This window comes from Mytilus galloprovincialis, chromosome 1 (genome assembly GCF_965363235.1).
Source record: "Mytilus galloprovincialis chromosome 1, xbMytGall1.hap1.1, whole genome shotgun sequence".
NCBI classification, from domain to species: Eukaryota; Metazoa; Mollusca; class Bivalvia; order Mytilida; family Mytilidae; genus Mytilus; species Mytilus galloprovincialis.
In genome coordinates this window covers 114953021-114974497 of record NC_134838.1, presented here as the reverse complement: position 1 = coordinate 114974497, position 21477 = coordinate 114953021, and the positions used below count along the sequence as shown (strand labels likewise).

The following is a 21477-nucleotide window of genomic DNA, read 5'->3' as shown; positions in this document are numbered from 1 at the left end:
ACCAATTCTGGGGCAGTAACCTAACAACGACGGACACCAAGGGATGAGAAAAGCTTCGGGCCAGGTGAGCTCAAAAAGGGATTAGCAGGCAAATTTCATATTGTCAGCTCACGGATAAACTACAGGATTTTGAATTTCTGACAAAGAGTCATAAATAAGAGTAGCAAACATTCTTAACATACTAGAAATCTAACCTCATCAGAATCTAGCTGGTATTTAGATACATCCTCATCATCGTCATCATCCTCTTCTTCCTCCTCCTCCTCTACCTCTTGTTCCTCATTTTCTTCATGCTTTGGTTCTGGTACAATTACCTTGGTTTCAATAGAATTTCTTTTCTTTTTCTTTCTACCAAACTAAACAACAACAAAAATGCATTAAGTCTGACAACATTCACAATTGTATTCAAATGGATTACATGTACAAATATGAATAAATATCTTAAAATAACTGATCAGACATTTTGAGTTTCATCACTATGAGAAGTTTAAATGTATATATAAATGCTGTACATAAATTTAGATAGTAAAATAATTTGACTTTAATTCAAAGTCACTGGACAGAGCCTCAAAATGATCGTAAACATCAAACTGATATGTACTGATTGTAATGCAACTTTAAATTAAATAGCAATGAAGTAGTTGCTATTTAAATAACTTAAGCATAAAACTGATCAATTGCTGACGCCATCACTGGAAAATCAATCCCTATGTCACGCTCTCAGTGAATAGTTACATGCAAGATTAAAATAAAAATTATAAAAAAAAAATCTCAAAGATAAAAAAAAAATAACCTCATCAACTAAAGAATCATCTTCTTCAACATCCCTGTGTACATACTCAACAACCTCATCCCTCTCCATATAACCTCCTCCAAATCCTGCAAAACAGACACATTAAATCAGTATTGCATATTTCAAAGCTGTAATCCTTTGAATAATTGAAGATATGGATAATCCAAGTAATATATTATGTGCTATGACAAACCCTAAAACGCAGATAGAAAATACAGCAAGAGGTCCCAAATGCCAAATACAGAAGAAAACAAAAAAATGAAAAAAAACCGATGAACATCTTTTGCAGTAAAACACTTGACATAAACCAAATATTGTGAAATCATACATAATCAATATCTATATATAAGTGAAAAATCTAAAACTGCACACAGGCTTTAATTATGATAGATAAATACTAATACATGTGTTAGTAAATCGAATTATACAAGATTACAATTCATGTTTATGGATGAACAATACAGCTTGCTTGTAAGTAAAATACACAAAACTGATGTTCAATTAACTTATGGTAAGACACACAGAATTTTGTCTTCGTGTATAATATTTCTTTTAAATATAGTTTTTCAAAATGTCTAACTTTCTAGCAGAAAATAGGAAAACAAAACAAACTTATCGTACCTGTTCTTTGCTCTGTTTTTCCATACTTAGGAGCATTACATAGATTGCATGTCATTCTTCTGGCCCAGTTAACATTCCCACAACTACAAAATACTGACTTTGTTACATTTTGCTCAGTTTGGATTGTTTTGAAAATGTGTACCGGTATATATGCTTAAAAGTATATATATATATATTTTTTACATGAACAATTCAATTTTTCTATTTGAAAAATGACTTAGAACTCTGAAAAACAACAATTGCAACTTCACAGTAAAACTAGAGGCTCTTAAGAGCCTGTATCGCTAACCTGACTTTTCTTGGGTTTTTGAAATTATATAAAAAAAAAGATAAAATTTGGCTACAAAGTAACAACACTTGGCCAGCACCTCAAAAGGAAAGGAACAAATATGTTTGGTTTCATTCAATTCAGTGTTTCTCTAAAAGAAAAATTTGGATGTATTTTCCATAGGGTCCTATGTTAAATTAAGTCCCCCGTTGGCAGCCATCTTGGATGATGGATCAGCTACACAGTAACAACACTTGGTCAGCAACTCATAAGGGACATTCATGCTATGTTTGGTTTCATTCCATTCAGTGGTTCTCTAAAAGAAGTCATTTGTATGCATTTCCCATAGGGTTCTATGTTAAACTAAGTCCCCCCCGCTGGCGGCCATCTTGGATGATGGATCGGCTACAAAGTAACACTTGGTCAGCACCATTCAGTGGTTCTCTAGAAGTTCAAAATGTAAAATGTTAACGACGACAATGGACAACGATGACGGACGACAGACGCAGACGCCAAGTGATGAGAAAAGCTCACTTGGCCCTTCGGGCCAGGTGAGCTAAAAATAAGCTTGACATTAAGTTATTTACACCATTGTAAAATCTGGAATCAAATAACTTTGTGATCTTTTTGGTCCATACTTTTCAATGCAAATGCTAGTTGCTAGAATTTACTCTTTTCATAAATGATCTGACACATTTTAATTGGATAGTAAACAGATATATCATATTAAGGAGGGGTATTTTTTGCAAATACCCCTTAAGAACATGCTATATCTGTTTAATTACACCGAATGTTAACTTTCAAAATTGCATTGATGATCATGATGTTACAAGCATCAAGTCGGATAGAGTATTTTTTGGCAAATACCACGGCAGAGAGGGTAAAATAGGCATATCCTTTTTGCTTATACCCCGGCAGCTTTAAAAAATAAACGATATTCATTTGATAACAGTAAATTGGTGAAAAATACACTTGCTATCAACCAATCAAAACCCAGGATTCTTACATAAGGTGTAATTACATATAAAATACACAAAATTAATATGAATTATGAGTACTGCTAGCTATGCTCACAAAATGATATATTGAGCCTCTGGTAAAGAAAATCTCCTAAATAATTCCAATAAAAAGCAGATATGGTGCACAATGCCTGAATGGCATTATATGACCAAGATTCAGAGAAAATATCAATAAATTCTAATAACGGGTTTAGGGGTTTAAGATGGAGTAAAGTTACAGGATGAATAATTTTTTAAGTCACCATAAATTGTATAAAAATATATGAGAAACAATAAGAGCACTAAGAGCAATCTCCTAATTATTAACGTTACAAAAATGTCGAGGAAATAAAGGGGTTGCTGTACAAATGATTTAATTCAAAACCAAAGTTAAGAAAATTTTTAAAAGTGTGATTGTTAATTATATTTAATATTTCTTTTATTTTTGGTGAATTTACTAGACCAAATAAGTCCCAAAATACACTTTCTCCTTTATAGCTTATATACAATCAACACTGATAAATCACTTATACACAATAAACACTGATAAATCCCTTATACACAATCAACACTGATAAATCACTTATACACTGTATGTATATTGCTTATACACAATCAACACTGATAAATCCCTTATAATACAAAATCAACACTGATAAATCACTTATACACTGTTTGTATATTGCTTATACACAATCAACACTGATAAATCCCTTATACACAATCAACACCCATAAAGCACTTATACACTGTATGTATATTGCTTATACACAATCAACACTGATAAATCCCTTATACACAATCAACACCGATAAAGCACTTATACACTGTATGTATATTGCTTATACACAATCAACACTGATAAATCCCTTATACACAATCAACACAGATAAAGCACTTATACACAATCAACACTGATAAATCACTTATACACTGTATGTATATTGCTTATACACAATCAACACTGATAAATCCCTTATACACAATCAACACCGATAAAGCACTTATACACAATCAACACTAATAAATCCCTTATACACAATCAACACTGATAAATCACTTATACACAATCAACACCGATAAAGCACTTATACACAATCAACACTGATAAATCACTTATACACTGTATGTATATTGCTTATACACAATCAACACTAATAAATCCCTTATACACAATCAACACTGATAAATCCTTATACACAATCAACACTGATAAATCCCTTATACACAATCAACACTGATAAATCCCTTATACACAATAGGTGTTTGGTCATACACTACAAAATCATCGATGCATTACGTAAACAACATGAGGCAAAACAGTGAATAAAAACATGAAACAAGAAATGAATACATCTTTATTATCATCAACAGAATAACTTACCAGGATGAACATCAATTCTATGTATTTATTTAAAGAAACAAACATTCATTCAATGCATGAAACTCAATTTAATTTCTAGATTTTACCAATGATCAGTTACTGTCTGCTGCAAAAAAAGAGTCCCAATTTTAACCGACTTATAGGAGGGTCAAGACTGAATCCTTAGATTTTTAAGCTGAAAATGGCATCGACTTATACTCGAGTACCTACGGTATATACTGTATGTATATGAGCAGTTTTTTTTTGCACCATTTTTTTACCTTTTACACTGCCAGTCATCAGCACTAAATAAACCTTTACTTTTTTCTGCCAATCCTTTTCCAATTTCTGTTCCTCCCTTCTTAAAAATCAATCCCTCTTTCTTGTCTGTAATAAGAAATGAAATATTACAGTAGTTCAAATTAAACAATTTTTCATTTACTCTGCTCTCAGTCTTGCGAACTGGTCTGTGTTTTCTGTACATGAAAATTTGCCTGTTGATATATATGAACTAACTTTATGGACTAAACCTATTGGAAATTTCAAAGCAGAAGGCTGATGTGAACATTACTAACATATTTCAACTCATTATAAAAAGTTCAAGATCAAATAATGAATCATTCTTTTATATAGATAGAGAAATGTCATGCTCTATAGGGTGGGTCTTGTTGGGATCTAAGCATGACGTGGGATTGGCAATTTTTTGTAAGCGTGACACGTGAAAGTCAAATTATTGTGCCGTGAAAACGGGAAATGAAGTCTAGTGGGACACAGGAAATTACAAAAAAATGAGAATTGCTTATGTACATAGTGTAAGCGGGATACAGGAACCTGACAAAACAGTAAGCGGGATCTGGGATCAGAACCCCCCAATGAGACCCCCTGTAGGTGTATCATATAAATTCAAAGTATTTTAAACAGGAAGTGCCCTGCAGATCTATAAATTAATAACAGTGACAGTATAAGTCATCATAATAAAGTTTTAATTGATCATTAATTAAGTTTTTCATTTAAGGGTAATAATTTCTATATGAATTTGTCTAACAATTACAATTTGAACAAACAAAAAAAAGATCAGATTTTATCTGTGCATTGTGGTTTGCAAGATAATAGAAGAAGCTTGAATCTTACCCCATGTTCTATTCTAAGCCATGTCATCCATCAGTCAACTGAATATCAAATGATGCTTGTGTCTTAAAAAAGTTTAGTTAGATTTGGTCCTGTAGTTTCAGGTGAAGATTTTTTGTAAAAGTTAACAGACCACGACAGACAATGCCATGCAACTGATGAGAAATGCTTAATATGCAGATGGATGGACAACTGGATACCAAATTATGTCAGTCATGTCAGTTAATGAAAAGTTAGTAATAAACAGCTGCGCCATGAGCGCATGATACCCCCAACGTCTGGTGTGGAAGTTTAATGCAATAATCATAAATAGTTTCTGAGAAAGTTTTAAGCAATAACCATATATTGTTTTTAAGTAGTGTTGTCAACGGTTAACCGGTTAACCGGTCGAACGACCGAATACCGAATACCAAAAACGCTAACCGGTTAACCGGACTTTTTTTCAATTTTAATAGATTTGATATAAATTTGTATTGAAATCATTAAATAGTTATGTTTTATTTGAAAAATTGTCGTCACGGTAATTAATTTGACAGATCAATTGTCCAGTGTATTGATTGCTTTTATAAACATAAAATTAATTAGAACTTGTCTCTCAGCTCGGGGCAGAATCTTAAATAAACATAATTAGTATACATGTTTTTTAACAGTAACTCTTAATCAGTAATGCGATTAAATTTTACGATTTACTTCATTATTTCGTTTCTGATCTAATATTGTGTAAACCTACATCTAAATGTGCAACCTCCGTCGTGTAAGGCTTAGTCTTATTTTAAACGAAATGCTAACCCAAAAATTGTGAAATGAAAACCAATGTGAATTTACTCAATGTATACATGATAGTACGAGTAACATGCAAACAAAGTAAAGAAACAGGCCGTACGGTGACCTATACTGAGTTGTTAATTTCTGTGTCATTTTGATCTCTTGTGGAGAATTGTCTCATTGGAAATCATACCACATCTTCTTTTTGTATAATTAATCATTCAAATTGAAACACTCCACATTATTTTCGGAGACAACAAGTGAAAAGGAAAGAATAATCAGTTTCAGACATGTTCAATTCTACGAGATCAAGATTTTTTTTTTATTTTTCAATCTGAAGTTGGTACAAACGCTATAGTTGATAAGTTGTAGTTGATTATTAAAAGTCAAACTTCGCTAGGAATCCTCACAGACAAGCCTTATAATGCCAAAGGACAAACTTCAATTCTAAAAGCGTAAATTTATGACTTGGATGAAAGGTTGTCAAATTGACACTCATACCATATCTTATATCTATGTGAAGGGTTCTATTGATAAGGCTTTCAAACACCAACTCCAACTACTGGTTAACCGGTTAATCGGTCGAACGATTATCCGAGTAACCGGTTAGGCAAAAGTGTACGATTTGACAACACTATTTTTAAGATACAACGGGACATGTGAAACTTTTTTTTAAAAAAAAAAAAACTAAATATCACTAAAATCAAATTTTGAATCAAAACCAAAAAGTATACAGATCTTTAGATTAATATAACAAAGAAGTGTGTAAAGTTTTTTAAAAGCAATAATCATAAATTGTTTTTGAGATACGGCGCGACATGTAAAAAAACCCTCCCCCTTTTTTACAAAATACTCAATAACTCAAAAATAAAATTTTGAATCATCACCAAAAAGTATACAGATCTTAAGATTGATATAACAAAGAAGTGTGTAAAGTTTTAAGCAATAACCATAAATCATTTTTGAGATACAGTGCGACATGTGAAAAAAAACCACACCCCTGTTTTAGTTACAAAGTGCCGTAACTCAAGAAGTTTTAATTTTATTTTCACCAAAAAGTATACAGATCATTTGACCATCATAAGAAACAATTATATTAAGTTTCATGAAATTTGGATAAGTTGTTCTCAAGTTACGGTGCGACATGTTTACGCCGGACAGGCGGATAGACGGACGAACACCGGACATTTGTATAACATAATACGTTCCGTCAAAATTTTGACAGGCGTATAAAAATTATAAATTACCTTTGCCACATTTGTTACACTGAGTTCTTCTGGAAAAGTTGACATTTCCACACCTGTAATATAGATATTGCAGTTACATATACTGATATACATTTAATACATACATGACATATAACTTTAAGTTTTATAATCAACAAATAGTTGAGAAAAAATTTCATTCTGCAAAAGAAAACCATGTTAATGTCAGTGCTATAGGGAATATTGACAAAATAATTGGCAAACAATCAAATACCACAGCAAGATATCGTTTGTACCATTGAAAAATATTAATTGTTTTCGAAGATTCCAGCCTCCTGGGTACAGTAACCATTCAATCACTTCTTGTACAAGCTTATGGTGTCAATTCAAATTCATTAGAACATGTTGTTATTTACCTGGTAAACAAATAATTCATATTTAATAACATGTCACTCTGTAAAATTTCATCTCTCATATTTGAAATTAATTGCCATTAAGTATTAAATATTTATCTGAAATACACATTTAGAACCTGCAGAATCCATAAATTAGATGACAATAAGTATTCTGACATTTAATTCTTCTTTATTCAAAAGTGGGGTGAGATGGTAGGCCTTTATTCAGTACAGCTGAATTCTTTTATTTATTAGTGGGGCGAGTTGACAGATATTTAATCAATGGAATAAAACTCCTATTCACAAGTTGGCAGACCTAGGCCTATATAATGAGATTGCATCTTTTTTCACTATCTATGCTAACTAAAGTTAAAGGTGGGAAGAGTTGTCATGACTAAATTCATCATGGTTTTTCTATTTTTCATAAGCACGAGAAGTGTCCAGGGTGAGTTGTCAGACCTTTATTCAGCGGGATTTAACCCTGAATCTCTTGTCGTTTGTGATCATAATACTGACTGGGCCCCCCTTTTATGGGAAACATTTGGTTGATTACAGGGCTCACGCTACCAGGCAACTAGGGCAAAGAAGTCGCTTTCCCTACTCTCAAAAGCGAAAAACCTGTTGTTTCGATACTCACTTTCGTTCTAAATCAGACATTTTCAATTTTTACCAAGTTGATGAAACATCAATGTTTTATTGATAATTAAAGAAATTCAGACATAAACGATTCATTTTCTCAAGAAAAGAGGTTGAAGCATTGTTTTTACAGTGTGTAGCAGGTTATTTAATATAAAGACAACTTTTTATCACTTCATGCACTTCTGGTGCTTGTTACTCGAAAACATACATCAACCTAACTTTCGGCGGCAAAATAAGTTTGTTCTTCATTAAAACGTTATAAAAGTTGCCTCCAGTAAATGTTTTATCCATTTAATGCATTAAAAACGTCATGTTTCTTTCCAAATAGCTAGTCACACATTGTTTATTTTTGTAAATGTTCTTGCATCTGTCGCCATTGACAGTTTACTAACTATGGATTAGAACCAGACCAGCTATGACTGAAATCCATGTTTTTACAATAATAACTACTATGCATGGATGGAACAGATGACAGAAAATAGGCGGATCCAGGAGGGGGCCCTGCCCATCCCCCTTTTCGTGGGAAAAAATTAGTTGATTATATAGGGAATCACTGAAACATGACTGGAGCGGGCCCCCCTTTATGAAAGGTTCTGGATTCGCCACTGCAGGAGAATATTGATCCCAAAAGGAATGATTAAGCATTCCACACCCATTAACAGACTTTTGGTTACATCTTAATTCCATATAATTTATATGGATTGTTTCAAAATATTGATTAATGTTACTTTACTCTGAGACTATTATACATTGTAATATCAATAAATTATGACCCAGCTTATATCTTTTGATGAGAAACACTGAATTTCATATAAAAAGAGTTTTTAATCAAATTGTAATTAATATATTATAATTTCTTTAACTTTTCGACATAAAAATAAAATTCTTTTGTAGCAATGTGTAGTGCTAGATATTTGAGGGGGATAGGACCTTTATCAGGACTCCGGGATCAGATGTTTTTAAGCTCGGGATTGACCCTTTCGGGATGCGGGAATTTTTTTTTTTGAATTTCAGGATGTTGGGATTTAAATTTATTTCATGTTTTTAAGCCCAGGATTTCGGGATCAGATTCAGACCCCTCCTACCCCCTCCCCCCCCCCTATTTAGTTGGGAGTTTCTCACAAGAACATACACGACATAAACAACTTTGAATTTGAACTGTTTTTAATTGTATACTAAGATATAACTTGAACAATAAAAAAGAACATTATTTACATATAACCCTTTATAACTATAGTAAAATCCAAACATTGTAGTGCAGCGCGAAGTGGCACTTCTTTTTCAAATCTCACCATTCTCCCCATCAGTTTCAAAAAGAGAAGAGTCACTTCTCCCTATGATTCTGAATTAGTGTGCGACCTAGATTATATAGGGAATCACTGAAGCATAATTGGAGCGGGCCCCCCTTAGGTCAGTCAGCAGGCCCCCTCCTTATGAATAGATCTGGATCCGCCACTGGCCATCATATCTTTTACAACTACATGAGATCTTGAACCCTTTTCATTAAAGGGACGAATTGTCAGACCTGAGTTCAATGGGATTTTACCCTTTTTCATATGCTAAAAACACGGTAGATACAACAAAACGCGGTAGATACAACAAAACAGCTTTAGAAAATAGAATATGTCCTTTATACCATAAAGAGGTAGAAGATGAATTTCATTTTATCATAACATGTTCAGAAATTAATAAAACTAGGATCAAAATTGTACATTTTTAAAGTAAAATGAGATTTTATTAAATAAATACTTACCATCATAAATTCTGAGTACATCCATCTGCGCAAGTCTGACAGGCGGAAAACCCCAAATAAAAATATCATCCAATGAGAAGAGGGATGACCAAGCAGTGCCCGTATAACCATGCCTTTATATCATCCATTTAATTTCCTAATGTAAGCAAGAAGCCATAGGAAAAAAGACCAGGGGATGAAGGGGAGGTTGGGAGGGACCTTTAATTTATGATGGTAAGTATTTATTTAATAAAATCTCATTTTACTTTAAAAATGTACACTTTTATGTCAATAAATACGTTACCATCATAAATTCTGAGTAAAAAATAGAATCTAACACAAAGCTGAATCCCCTGAACCAGAAGATGCAGGAGGAAAAACAACTCTTTGTGCGGAGACTAAAGGTCCTAAGGAGTACAAACTCTGAGCTTGAGTAGCTAAAGACTGCAGATAGTGAGAAATGAAAGAATTTTCAGTTCTCCAGAAACCTGCAGATAAGACTTCCTCTAAAGAAGCGTTATTAAACAGGGCCCAGGAGGTAGAAATAGCTCTAACATCATGGGCTTTAACATGCATACTATTCAGAAGTTCTTCATTAGAAAAACTGTAAGCTAATTGAATAGTTTTACAGATCCAAGTTGAAATGGTTTTAGCAGACAAATCTTGTTTTCCTTTGTTAATAGGAATAAATAACCTGGAATTTGAGGAGGTGCGGAGACTTCGAGTTCTCTGAAGATATAAAAGTAAGACTCGGATAGGATAGAGTACTTTAGAACTTGAATCATGAGGAAGGGCTGGAATCACTATCAGTTCTGAACCTCTACCCGGAATTTGATTTTTGGCTAAAAAAGCTGGATTCTTTAATAGGGTAACAGATGACTTATCCCTATTAAAACGAAGGCAGTAATCAGCAGTGGAAAAAGCATGAATTTCACTTCTTCTTCTACCAGAGGCCAAGGCAAGAAGGAAACAACACTTATACGATAAAAACTTGATTTCAACCTTTTCAGCAGGTTCAAAAGGATGGGTTTTTAAAGCTGATAAAACAAGACTCAAATTCCAAGACGAGATTAAAATTCTCTGTCTAGGGCGTTCAAGAGTGAAATTCTTAACTAAAAGAGAAATGAATTCATTATTACCAAAGTCTGGACCTCCAGACAGTTGAATCGTCCTAGAAATAGCTGATCTATAGCCTTTAATAGTAGATGGAGATAATCCTTTCTCTTCAAAAAGGTGGATCAGAAAGTCTGCTAGTTGTTGTACAGATATTTGGAAAGGATCAATTTCTTTCTCACTACACCAACTACTGAAGATAGTCCACTTGGCATCATAAACGATGTTAGTGGAATCTCTGACTGCTCTTGAGAGATGTCTGGCTGCGCATTCAAAAAACCTCTCTCCTTGAAGCTATCCCTGAGAGAAGCCACGCGAACAGATGTAGCTTCTCTGGATTGGGATGAAGTATCTTGCCTTTGAACTGGGACAGAAGATTGTGTCGTACTGGTAGAACTAGTGGACGAGCACAAGACAGATGAGGGCCATTTCAAAAACAATGAGGCTTTTTACTTTTTGTGGTATATTTTTATATTAGTTAAGTTTAGAATTATAACACAGGTGTTATAAAATGCAGGATAGTCAGGGCTAGCTTGCTGCCAAGTTTCATGAAGATATCTCAAACCACTTCAGAGAAATGTTTTAAAAACAGGCCATTTTTGTCAGGAGTGTGACACTTTTAGCGTGACATTTAAAAAATTAGAAATTTTCAAAGTAGTATTGAAAAAAGTGGATCGTTTTTATGCTATACTGAAATATTTCTGGTAGTTGCTACATTATTATTCTTAAATATTTTTGTAATTTTGTCCAATAAAATTTTAAAATAAGTAAACACTGACCTTTATTGTGAAGGTATGTACAAAAAATAAAGTCTTTCAAAAAATGACACTTTTAAAATTAAAGCTTCCTTGTAACCATGTTTTAAAGTCCAATAATGTCAGTATGTGAAATAAGTTTGTATTGGTATATTAGCACTATAATTAAGGGTATGTTGGTGCTCTAAATCACATATTTTATTGTTTTAATGGACACCAAAGAGAGGCACCCAAAAATGTCAGGAGTGTGACAACTGTCTTTAAACATCTACCAAAGAATACATAGGACTTAAATATTTTCTTCTTCTTTATTTTTCCGAAGTGGCTATTCCAAAGAGAAGAAAAAAAATTATTACAACTGTGATATGTTTATATCATAGATGTGGGAGTGCATTCTATATGTCAGGAGTGGGACGCTTTTTTTAAGACATTTTCTGTCAATTCATAATTTCACAAGGACAAGTTCCACAAGTTTCTTTGTGTTAGAAATGTTAAAACCAAGTTATATTCCTATTATTTACCTCTTAAATGTGTTATTTATCATGATTGTTTTTGCACAATAAGTTTTAATTAGTAATTTTTCTATTTTTTGTGCACAGTAATGCAAATTTATCAAAGGAAATAAGTGTGTACAACTATAATATCATATAGGAAAGTGAGAAAATGAATTTTGTACAAAATAGAACAATTATTTTGATTTAAAATGGTATATTTAAAGATGTTTCAAGGATTAACCATTCAGATGTAATTCGTCACACTCCTGACATGAATTTAACAATTTAAGAAAAATATGAAAATTAGTTTTATTTTTAGGACAGATAGTTGAAAGACAGCTAGTAAAGTGAAGAAACTTTTGGTAAATCTTCCATTCCTTAAAACATCTACTAGACTTGCTGACATAAGCCAGGCAAAATTCTTTAGAAGAAATGATTCAAAGAAAGAGACTTGGAAAGAGAGAACCCGCTAATACTGGCTGAATATAAAATTGAAAAATGATCAGAGGAATTTGGACAATCTTAAACAAAATATAAAACTACAAAACCAAGCTAACAAAAAAAGGTTTAAAGAGAGAAGAACTTTGAATTCCAAATTTTATAAACAATATAAAGAAAAACAAAGGCAGTGGCAGAAAAAAAGTAGAAAAAAAGGAAGAAAGATAAAAAAGAAGTTGGGTTGAATAAGGACTTAGAATCGAACAAAAACAGCTCAAAAATTCAAATGAGAACAGATCTGTGACTGTGTCAGATTCCAGATCTACAGTGAGAAAACCTGCACAACACACAAGAAAACAACTGCCACAAAACCCAAATGCTTGGATGAGTACTTTGAAACACATCATAAAAAATGCTACACCAAGAAGAAAGGGCCTTCTAGATGAGATCATTCATAAGCATTTGGGTTTTGTGGCAGTTGTTTTCTTGTATGTTGTGCAGGTTTTCTCACTGTAGATCTGGAATCTGACACAGTCACAGATCTGTTCTCATTTGAATTTTTGAGCTGTTTTTGTTCAATTCTAAGTCCTTATTCAACCCAACTTCTTTTTCATCTTTCTTCCTTTTTTTCTGTTTCTCTGCCACTGCCTTTGTTTTTCTTTATATTGTTTATCAAATTTGGAATTCAAAGTTCTTCTTTCTTTAAGCCTTTTTTTGTTAGCTTGGTTTTATAGGTTTTTATTTTGTTAAAGATGGTCCAACTTCCTATGATCATCTTTTAATTTCAGATTCAGCCAGTATTTGCGGGTTCTCTCTTTCGAAGTCTATTTCTTTGATTGATTTCTTCTAGAGAATTTTGCCCTGCTTATTTCAGCAAGTCTAGTAGATGTTTTAAGGAATGGAAGTTTTACCAAAAGTTCCTTCATTTTACTAGCTGTCTTTCAATTATCTGTCCTAAAAATAAAGCTAATTTTCATATTTTTCTTAAATTGTTAAATTCATGTCAGGAGTGTGACGAATTACATCTGAATGGTTAATCCTTGAAACATCTTTAAATATACCATTTTAAATCAAAATAATTGTTCTTTTTTGTACAAAATTTATTTTCTCACTTTCCTATATGATATTATAGTTGTACACACTTATTTCCTTTGATAAATTTGCAGTACTGTGCACAAAAAATAGAAAAATTACTAATTAAAACTCATTGTGCCAAAACAATCATGATAAATAACACATTTAAGAGGTAAATGATAGGAATATAACTTGGTTTCAACATTTTTAACACAAAGAAACTTGTGGGACTTGTCCTTGTGAAATTATGAATTGACAGAAAATGTCTTAAAAAAAGCGTCACACTCCTGACATATATAATGCACTACCACATCTATGATATAAACATATCACAGTTGTAATAATTTTTTTTCTTCTCTTTGGAATAGCCACTTCTGAAAAATAAAGAAGAAGAAAACATTTAAGTCCTTTGTATTCTTTGGTTGATGTTTAAAGACAGTTGTCACACTCCTGACATTTTTGGGTGCCTCTCTTTGTATTTTTTTTTTAATGGCCCTAAAAAAAAGTCCTGTTCTATGGCAAAAGATATCAGTATTGAAATCAATGATATAGCAATGTGTTAAGTGAATTTTTGTGAAAGTTTAAAGCATTTTCAATCTTTGTAACATATTTCAGGAGTGTGACAAAATACTGAAAATAGAAGGCTTTTTCTACATACAATTACGTAAAAACGGTACAATGAAATGACATTTTTTTTTTGCAAATGATCACAAAAACTCAGGGCTTTCAAAGTTTACTATTTTAACTGAAATATATTAAGATTCTTTTTATTGGCAAAAACTTCAATCACTAGTTGTTATTATTTTTTTTCAAATTAAGCTATTCAATTTGATTGTTATCATATGATTTAGCAGAAAAGATGGAAATTTTGGTTTTAAAATTTTTCATTTTCTATTGACTTTCATTTGGAAAAGGTTTGAGCAATGTTTTCTTAACTGTTTTATTACCAAACTTGTTTATAAGTAGTATGGTTTCTGTTCAAAATTTTTGAGATGTATGTTATTGAAATTTAAGATTATTCAATGTGTCTGTTTCATTCTGCCTGAAACTTTGGAATCATAAAATTTAAAGTATCGGTAATAGGGTAAGACAAAAAGAAATACAAAATATTGAGTTTGAAATTGGACCCCCCATGTCACACTTTTGCCTCATTTTTTTTAAAATGGCCCATCATGAAGAAGATCTGGAAACCAGGCTTGTTTGGGCCAAGCTGGAGCAATAAGAATGATCAACCCTTGCTCTGTTGAGATCTTCCGAAGAACTTGTGACAGAAATCTGATTGGTGGGAAGGCGTAAGCGAACATCCCGTCCCAAGGAACACTCATGCAGTCTACTGCGTAAGCCTTCAGATCTGGTACAGGAGACATGAACACTTGAACTTTGTAATTGAGGCTTGTTGCAAACAGGTCTACATGAGGAGACCCCCACTGAAGTGTTATTGCCTGAAATACTTATTGGAAAAGTTCCCACTCTGTATTGACTGGGGTAAGTGTTCTTGACAGAGCATCTGCTAACACATTGAGTTTCCCTGGGACGTGACGAACTACAATCTGTAGATGAAGGTGATTGCAAAGAAGGAGGATTTCTCTTGCTAAAAGATACAGCTCGTAACAATGAGTTCCCCCTTGGTTTCGCAAATAAGCCACCACAGTGGTGTTGTCCGTTGCTAGAACCAGAGATTTGTTCTGCAGCAGGGACTGAAAATGAGACAGTGCAAGAAGAACTGCCTTCATTTCTAGTATGTTGACGTGTTCCTTCAAAAGATCTGGAGTCCACACTCCTGACACTGAAAGACCTTCCAGATAAGCTCCCCAACCGAGGTTGGAGGCATCTGTGAACAGAGTCTGATTTGGAACTGGAGAGGACAGAAATTGGCCTCTCAAAACGTTTGCTTGGGAAGTCCACCAAACCAAATGAGGAAACAATTCCTGATGAATGATTGGAACTGGAAATTCCCAATCCTGTGTAGCTTGGAGCCAATGTTGATGTAGATAAAATTGAAGAGGTCGAATGTGAAGGCGACCAAGTGGAACAACATCCGCTAGTGAGTTCAAGAGACCTAGCAGTTGTGAAAACTGGCGAGCAGTAACTGTTTTTTGAGATAGAAACAGACGAATTTTTGAACAAAGATTCTGAAACTTTTCCTGAGGAGGTCGAACTATGCACTGACGAGTAAGGTAATGTTCGCCTAGGAAAATAAAGGCCTGAGACAGAATGAGGTCCAACTTTTTCCAAGAAATGAGAAACCCCAGAGAGAGCAGCAATCTGATGACTACATCGGTATTGAGATAGAGTTTCTCGGGAGAAAGTTCCTTGATCAGTGAGTCGTCCAGGTAAGAATGAATCTGAATAGCCTGTGAATGAAGGTGAGCAATTGCTACCTGCATGAGTTTGGTAAAGGCTAGTGGTGCAGTTGACAGACCAAAAGGGAGAGCCCTGAATTGGTAAACCCTTTTGTTCCAAACAAACCGAAGGAATTTGCGGTATGAATGGCAAACTGGAACGTGAAAATAAGCGTCTGTCAGATCCAGGGATGTTGTCCACATACCTGGAAGAATAGAAGATCTTATTGAACGATTGGTCTCCATTTTGAAGTGGGGAATAATCATATAAGAATTGAGGATAGACAAGTCGATGACTGGTCTCATTCCTCCGGTCTTCTTCGATACAAGGAAGAGACGAGAATAGAAACCTGGATCTATTGAAGATACAGGGACTTATTCCACTGCCCTCTTTGTCAAAAGTCTCTACTTCTGTTGACAAAAGAAGAAACTTCTGTGGATCTTGAGTATTGGACAGTGGGATAGGAACAGGAGAAAGAGGTGGTTGTTCTTTAAATTGAAGAGTCAATCCCCCTCAAATTACTGACAGAACCCAACAATCTGAGGTAATACTTGTCGATTTTTTTAGAAAATGAGTTAACCTCCCCCCTACTGGCAATTGAAAAAGAGGAGTTTTGTAGTACATCTCTGGATTGGGTTCTGACAGTAACGTACGAGGGGGCAACTTCTTAGGAAGAGGGATTGGCCCTCTTGCCACCTCTCTTAAAACTGTTAGGTTTAGACCTAGGGATTGAAGATTTCTTAGGTTTATTACCTCCATCATTAGTGATTTTCCTCCTCTTCTCTTGAGAATTATAAGATGAGCCTCCAGCGGAAGAATAACTACCTCGTTAAGAATTATTTCCAGAAAGAGATACATTTACCTTCACTGGGGCTGGAGTTTGATTGAGATGCTTCTGTACCTCATCAAGTGGTAACTTGAAAATCTTATCATCCAATGGAGACTTGATTAAAGCATCCTTAAGATTATCTGACACCTTTGCTTTATCCAAAATTTCAGATCTTTTGGATAAGGTGCAGTTGGCGATGGAACCCATAATCAACAATTGGGAGGCACCCAAAGCCTTGTCTACCTGTAATAGAAAAGGTTTGACCTCTGGAGGAAGAGAAGCGTCTTTAAGAACTGGAGCAACTGCTGATAAGAAGTGTTCAGCAGTGCCTAACACATGAGATGCGTTTCTAAGAAGGTTCTCCGTTTTAGACCAAACAGACTGAGTAAGACGCAGTCCATCAGCGGGTTTAGAAGCAATAGTACATTGTAGATGAAAAAACCTTGTCACATTTGGGTACCAGTTTACCCAATGTAGAGTCAAAAATGTCATAGTCTTTAGATCGGAATTGGTCGGTAAATGAGGAAAGACCAAAACCACTAACTTGGGAAAATTGGGACTCATTAGTCACAATCCCATCATTGATAATCTGCAGAGAGTTAGACATGTGGTTATATTGTGGAAAACTAGTATGAGATTTAGTATCCTCTATGGACAGACCACAAGAAGCCTCGAAAGTAGAGGTTAGTTTCTTGGGTCTTGGAGGAGACTGAAATGGCACCATGTTGACATCTCTCATGATTGTATAGACAGAATCTCTGAGATCCTTCAAAGTGGAAGGAGCATCTTCAGCCTCTGGTTCTTTACTGGAGTTGGTAGAAGACTGACCAACTACAGATGACGAGGTAGACACAGGAACAGAAGGTTGCGAAACATTCTGAGGGACCTGAACTGAATTGTCATCTTCCTCAGAAGAAAAACCTTCTTCTTTGCTGCCTGGGGCAACTGAAAAGCGTTCTTCCTCATCACTGTCCTCCAGGTCACTTCCAATATCATGATCTGGACGGAGTGAAATCACTGGAGAATCTGACTTACTGGCAATGTTCTCTAGCGCACCCAGGCGGTTGGAGAAAGAAGTCAATTCAGAAGAAATAGACTGACGAAAATCGTCCAAAATACTCTTGAACCCATCTAAGGAGGGGCCAGAGTCAGCTACCTGATTAAACTGATGCCTAACAGAAGAGGTAGGCAGAGCAGCAGGTACAGATACACTACAACTAGACACTGCTAAAGGAGGAGCAGGAACTGACAGATTAGGTGTAGTACTCGGAGGAACAATAACTGGTGTTGGTCCACAATAAGGCCAGAAACCTGGAAAGGGCTGACTAGGAACCTGACTAGGAAAAACCTGATTAGGAAAACCTTGACCAGGAAACCCTTGACCATGAAACCCTTGACCAGGAAGCCTGAATAAGGATAACCCTGAGACCAAGGTGGTCTAGCCCACCACATAGCATTACTAGCCGAAGCGGGTAAAATGAAGCCACAATAGGACGCTGGTGCTCTAGACTCAGGTAAGTTTAAACCCATAGAGGTACCAGGGTAAGATGAAATGGACCCTGTGGTGTCAACTGGCCTAGAAAAAGTGTGCGTAACAGTGGTAATGGTAGGGACACCTCCATGATAACCGACAGAACCTGCATTCAGGGTCTGTTGACCGGTCTTAGAAGTCACCGAAGTAAAAACGTCGGTTAATTGACTACTATTAGGAGGGGTTCCCTGCCCTACCGTTGTTGCGGTCACAGAAAAGGGTAACGAACCATCTAAAAAAACATCATTACCTGTAATGGTCTCGTAAGGACTGAGAGCATTAAACTCCATAATTAATGAAGTATGAAGTTAAACACTTGTAAACAATAATATAATAACAAACAAAAACAAAATTGTCAAATAAACGTATGGGGATACGTACAATATTCACTATTGTAAAAAAAAAAAAAAAACTTAAAAGTCTTCTCTGTAATACTTCACGTGTGTTTTGATGCGCAGGCGGAAATTAAATGGATGATATAAAGGCATGGTTATACGGGCACTGCTTGGTCATCCCTCTTCTCATTGGATGATATTTTTATTTGGGGTTTTCCGCCTGTCAGACTTGCGCAGATGCAGTGGCGGATCCAGAAATTTTCATAAGTGGGGGCCCACTGACTGACCTAAGAGGGGGCCCGCTCCAGTCACGCTTCAGTGATTCCCTATATAAGCAACCAAATTTTTTCCCAAAAAGGGGGGGCCCGGGCCCCACCCCCCCCCTAAATCCGCCTCTGCAGATGGATGTACTCAGAATTTATGATGGTAACGTATTTATTGACATAAAATGTTTAATGAAATTTCTACTATTGTCCCCAGTTTTAATTCAATGAGTGAAGAAAACAAATTTGATTTTATATTTTCCTGTGAAGAATGTGATATTTTTCTTATTATTGTTAACTATATATAAGTGAAATGTATAATGAGAGAAACAATTATAATGTCATTATATGAACTGTGTAATTGTCGTCTCAACTTATAATATTATATATAAGCATAATATTTGAATTAATAATTTTAAAGAGGAGGCATGCTGTCAAAAGTAGTATTATAATTAAAATTAATAATCTATAAAAAAAAAAAAATTTCTTTCAAAATTCAATGCTACATGTTTGTGGTGTTTAATGTCTATCGTTTTGTAATTAATATGCCTGTCTCACTCTGTCTGTTTGTTTTTGTTTCTGTTTTGTATTTTAGTAACAATCCTATTGTTTGGATTTTATACTAATAAAATTCGGTAAACGGACAGAAAGTCACAGGACAAAAAGTCACAGGACATAAAGTCACAAATTTGGTAGGACAAAAAGTCACAGGACAAAAAGTCACAAATAATGTGTTTGAATATATAAGAGAAACATCTTGAAATATTTACTTTTTAATACATATATTCATATTAAAGTTTAGGAAATGTGTCATTATACTTGAAAAATCAAGATTTATTTAATTCTAATCATGCAAAAGATATATTTCTTGGCACCATGAAGCCATTTAAGTGCCAAGCCATTTTGACATTTTGTTTTTTTAACAATTATTTGATCATCTTTGATATTTTTTTGGATAAATTTTGTTAACAAAGTTAGTTTATATACAATAGTTCAAGAAAAATACAAAAATATTTTTCTAGAAGTAAGCAGTTTTTATTCTAAGAAAATAATCAGAAAAAATGAATTGTGACTTTTTGTCCTGTGACTTTTTGTCCGTGACTTTTTGTCTGTGACTTTTTGTCCTTTGACTTTCTGTCCTACATTCTAAAATTCTTATTCTTATTATGCAGGGCGAGTTGGTAAGCAAGAGTGGGACGAGTTGTCATAGATTCGTATGCTATATATGTTTTTTCAGCTAATAATGCATGAAATTATATACTTGGTATCGTTGCAAATCCAGTCGCCTTCATTAGGTTTAAATCTCGACGACATTATTATGTGAATAGATGGCAAATGCTCTTCCTTGCAAAACGCCTTGCTGAGTGCTGATTGTCGCTTGTAACCTTGAAAAATAAAATTTATGGCTTTTGATTCCGATCAATATTTTCATTTCTTTACTGTAAAAAAAACAAATAATATCAACACCTCTAAACCAAACGTTTAAATAAATATAAAACATTTGAAAATTTGAAACACGTTAATATTTGAAATATATCCGATACCACTTGTAGCCTTGAGAAATCAAAATTATGGCTTTTGATCCGATCAATTATTTTTATTTCTTTAAAAAAAATATACTATTAACAATTCTAAGTGGCATAGTATAATAGCCTTAGAGCACTAAGGAGTCCTTAGCAGTGTTTAGGCATACCAATTAAAAAGACTGTTGGTCAAGACTTTGCTATCTTATTCTAATGTTTTGCTCATTAATTTTATTAAATGTAATCTAGATATTTTTTATCTAGTTTTTTTTTCGATATTCTATCATAGATTCAGTTCGATTTATGTATTTTTATGTGAATTTGAGTTTGAAGATGAAATTTCGACTTCTTCATTTATACACAAGATATTCCGGGCAAGATTTTTTCAATTTTGACGAACTTATTCATATTTTTTTTATATCATATTGTTTGTAATTGAATTGTCTTTCAGAATAATTCTCAAGATTTTGACCGGGCTTCTTATTTTTTTTTTTGTGAATTTTAGTTCAAAGTGGAAAATTTAACTTCATCATTAATATACAAGGGGGACTTCCGGTCAACTTTTTACCCTTTTAACGTGATGTATTTATATTTCTCTTTATATCATATTACTTGTCATTAAATTGTCTTTCAGAATCATGTTCTTGATTTTGATAGGGCTTTTTATTTTTTTGTGAATTTTAGTTCAAAGTTGAAAATTTGACTTCATCATTTCTATACAAGGGTGACTTCCGGTCAACTTTTTACCCTTTTTACGTAATGTATTCATATTTTTCTTTAAATCATATTATATTTCACTAAATTTTTTTTAAGAATCAATTTACAGATTTTGACTGGGTTATATGCTTTTTCAGGAAATTAAGTTTTAATGT

At 34.0% G+C, this 21477-nt stretch overlaps 1 protein-coding gene across 2 annotated transcripts in view; it reads right to left on the bottom strand.

The window, feature by feature from the left end:
• The window catches only part of LOC143052626 (zinc finger Ran-binding domain-containing protein 2-like), a 28436-nt gene extending 7961 nt beyond the window's left edge, over positions 1–20475 (bottom strand). For both annotated transcript variants that reach the window (XM_076225693.1, XM_076225701.1), the window contains exons 1-6: positions 20344–20475; positions 7184–7236; positions 4325–4430; positions 1415–1497; positions 794–879; positions 195–356 (exon numbers count right to left, since the gene is read on the bottom strand). In XM_076225693.1, coding sequence (XP_076081808.1) covers positions 195–356; positions 794–879; positions 1415–1497; positions 4325–4430; positions 7184–7236; positions 20344–20396 — 543 coding nt within the window. In that variant the 5' untranslated portion in view covers positions 20397–20475. The remainder of the gene's footprint in view (positions 1–194; positions 357–793; positions 880–1414; positions 1498–4324; positions 4431–7183; positions 7237–20343) is intronic.
• Positions 20476–21477: the final 1002 nt, after the last annotated feature.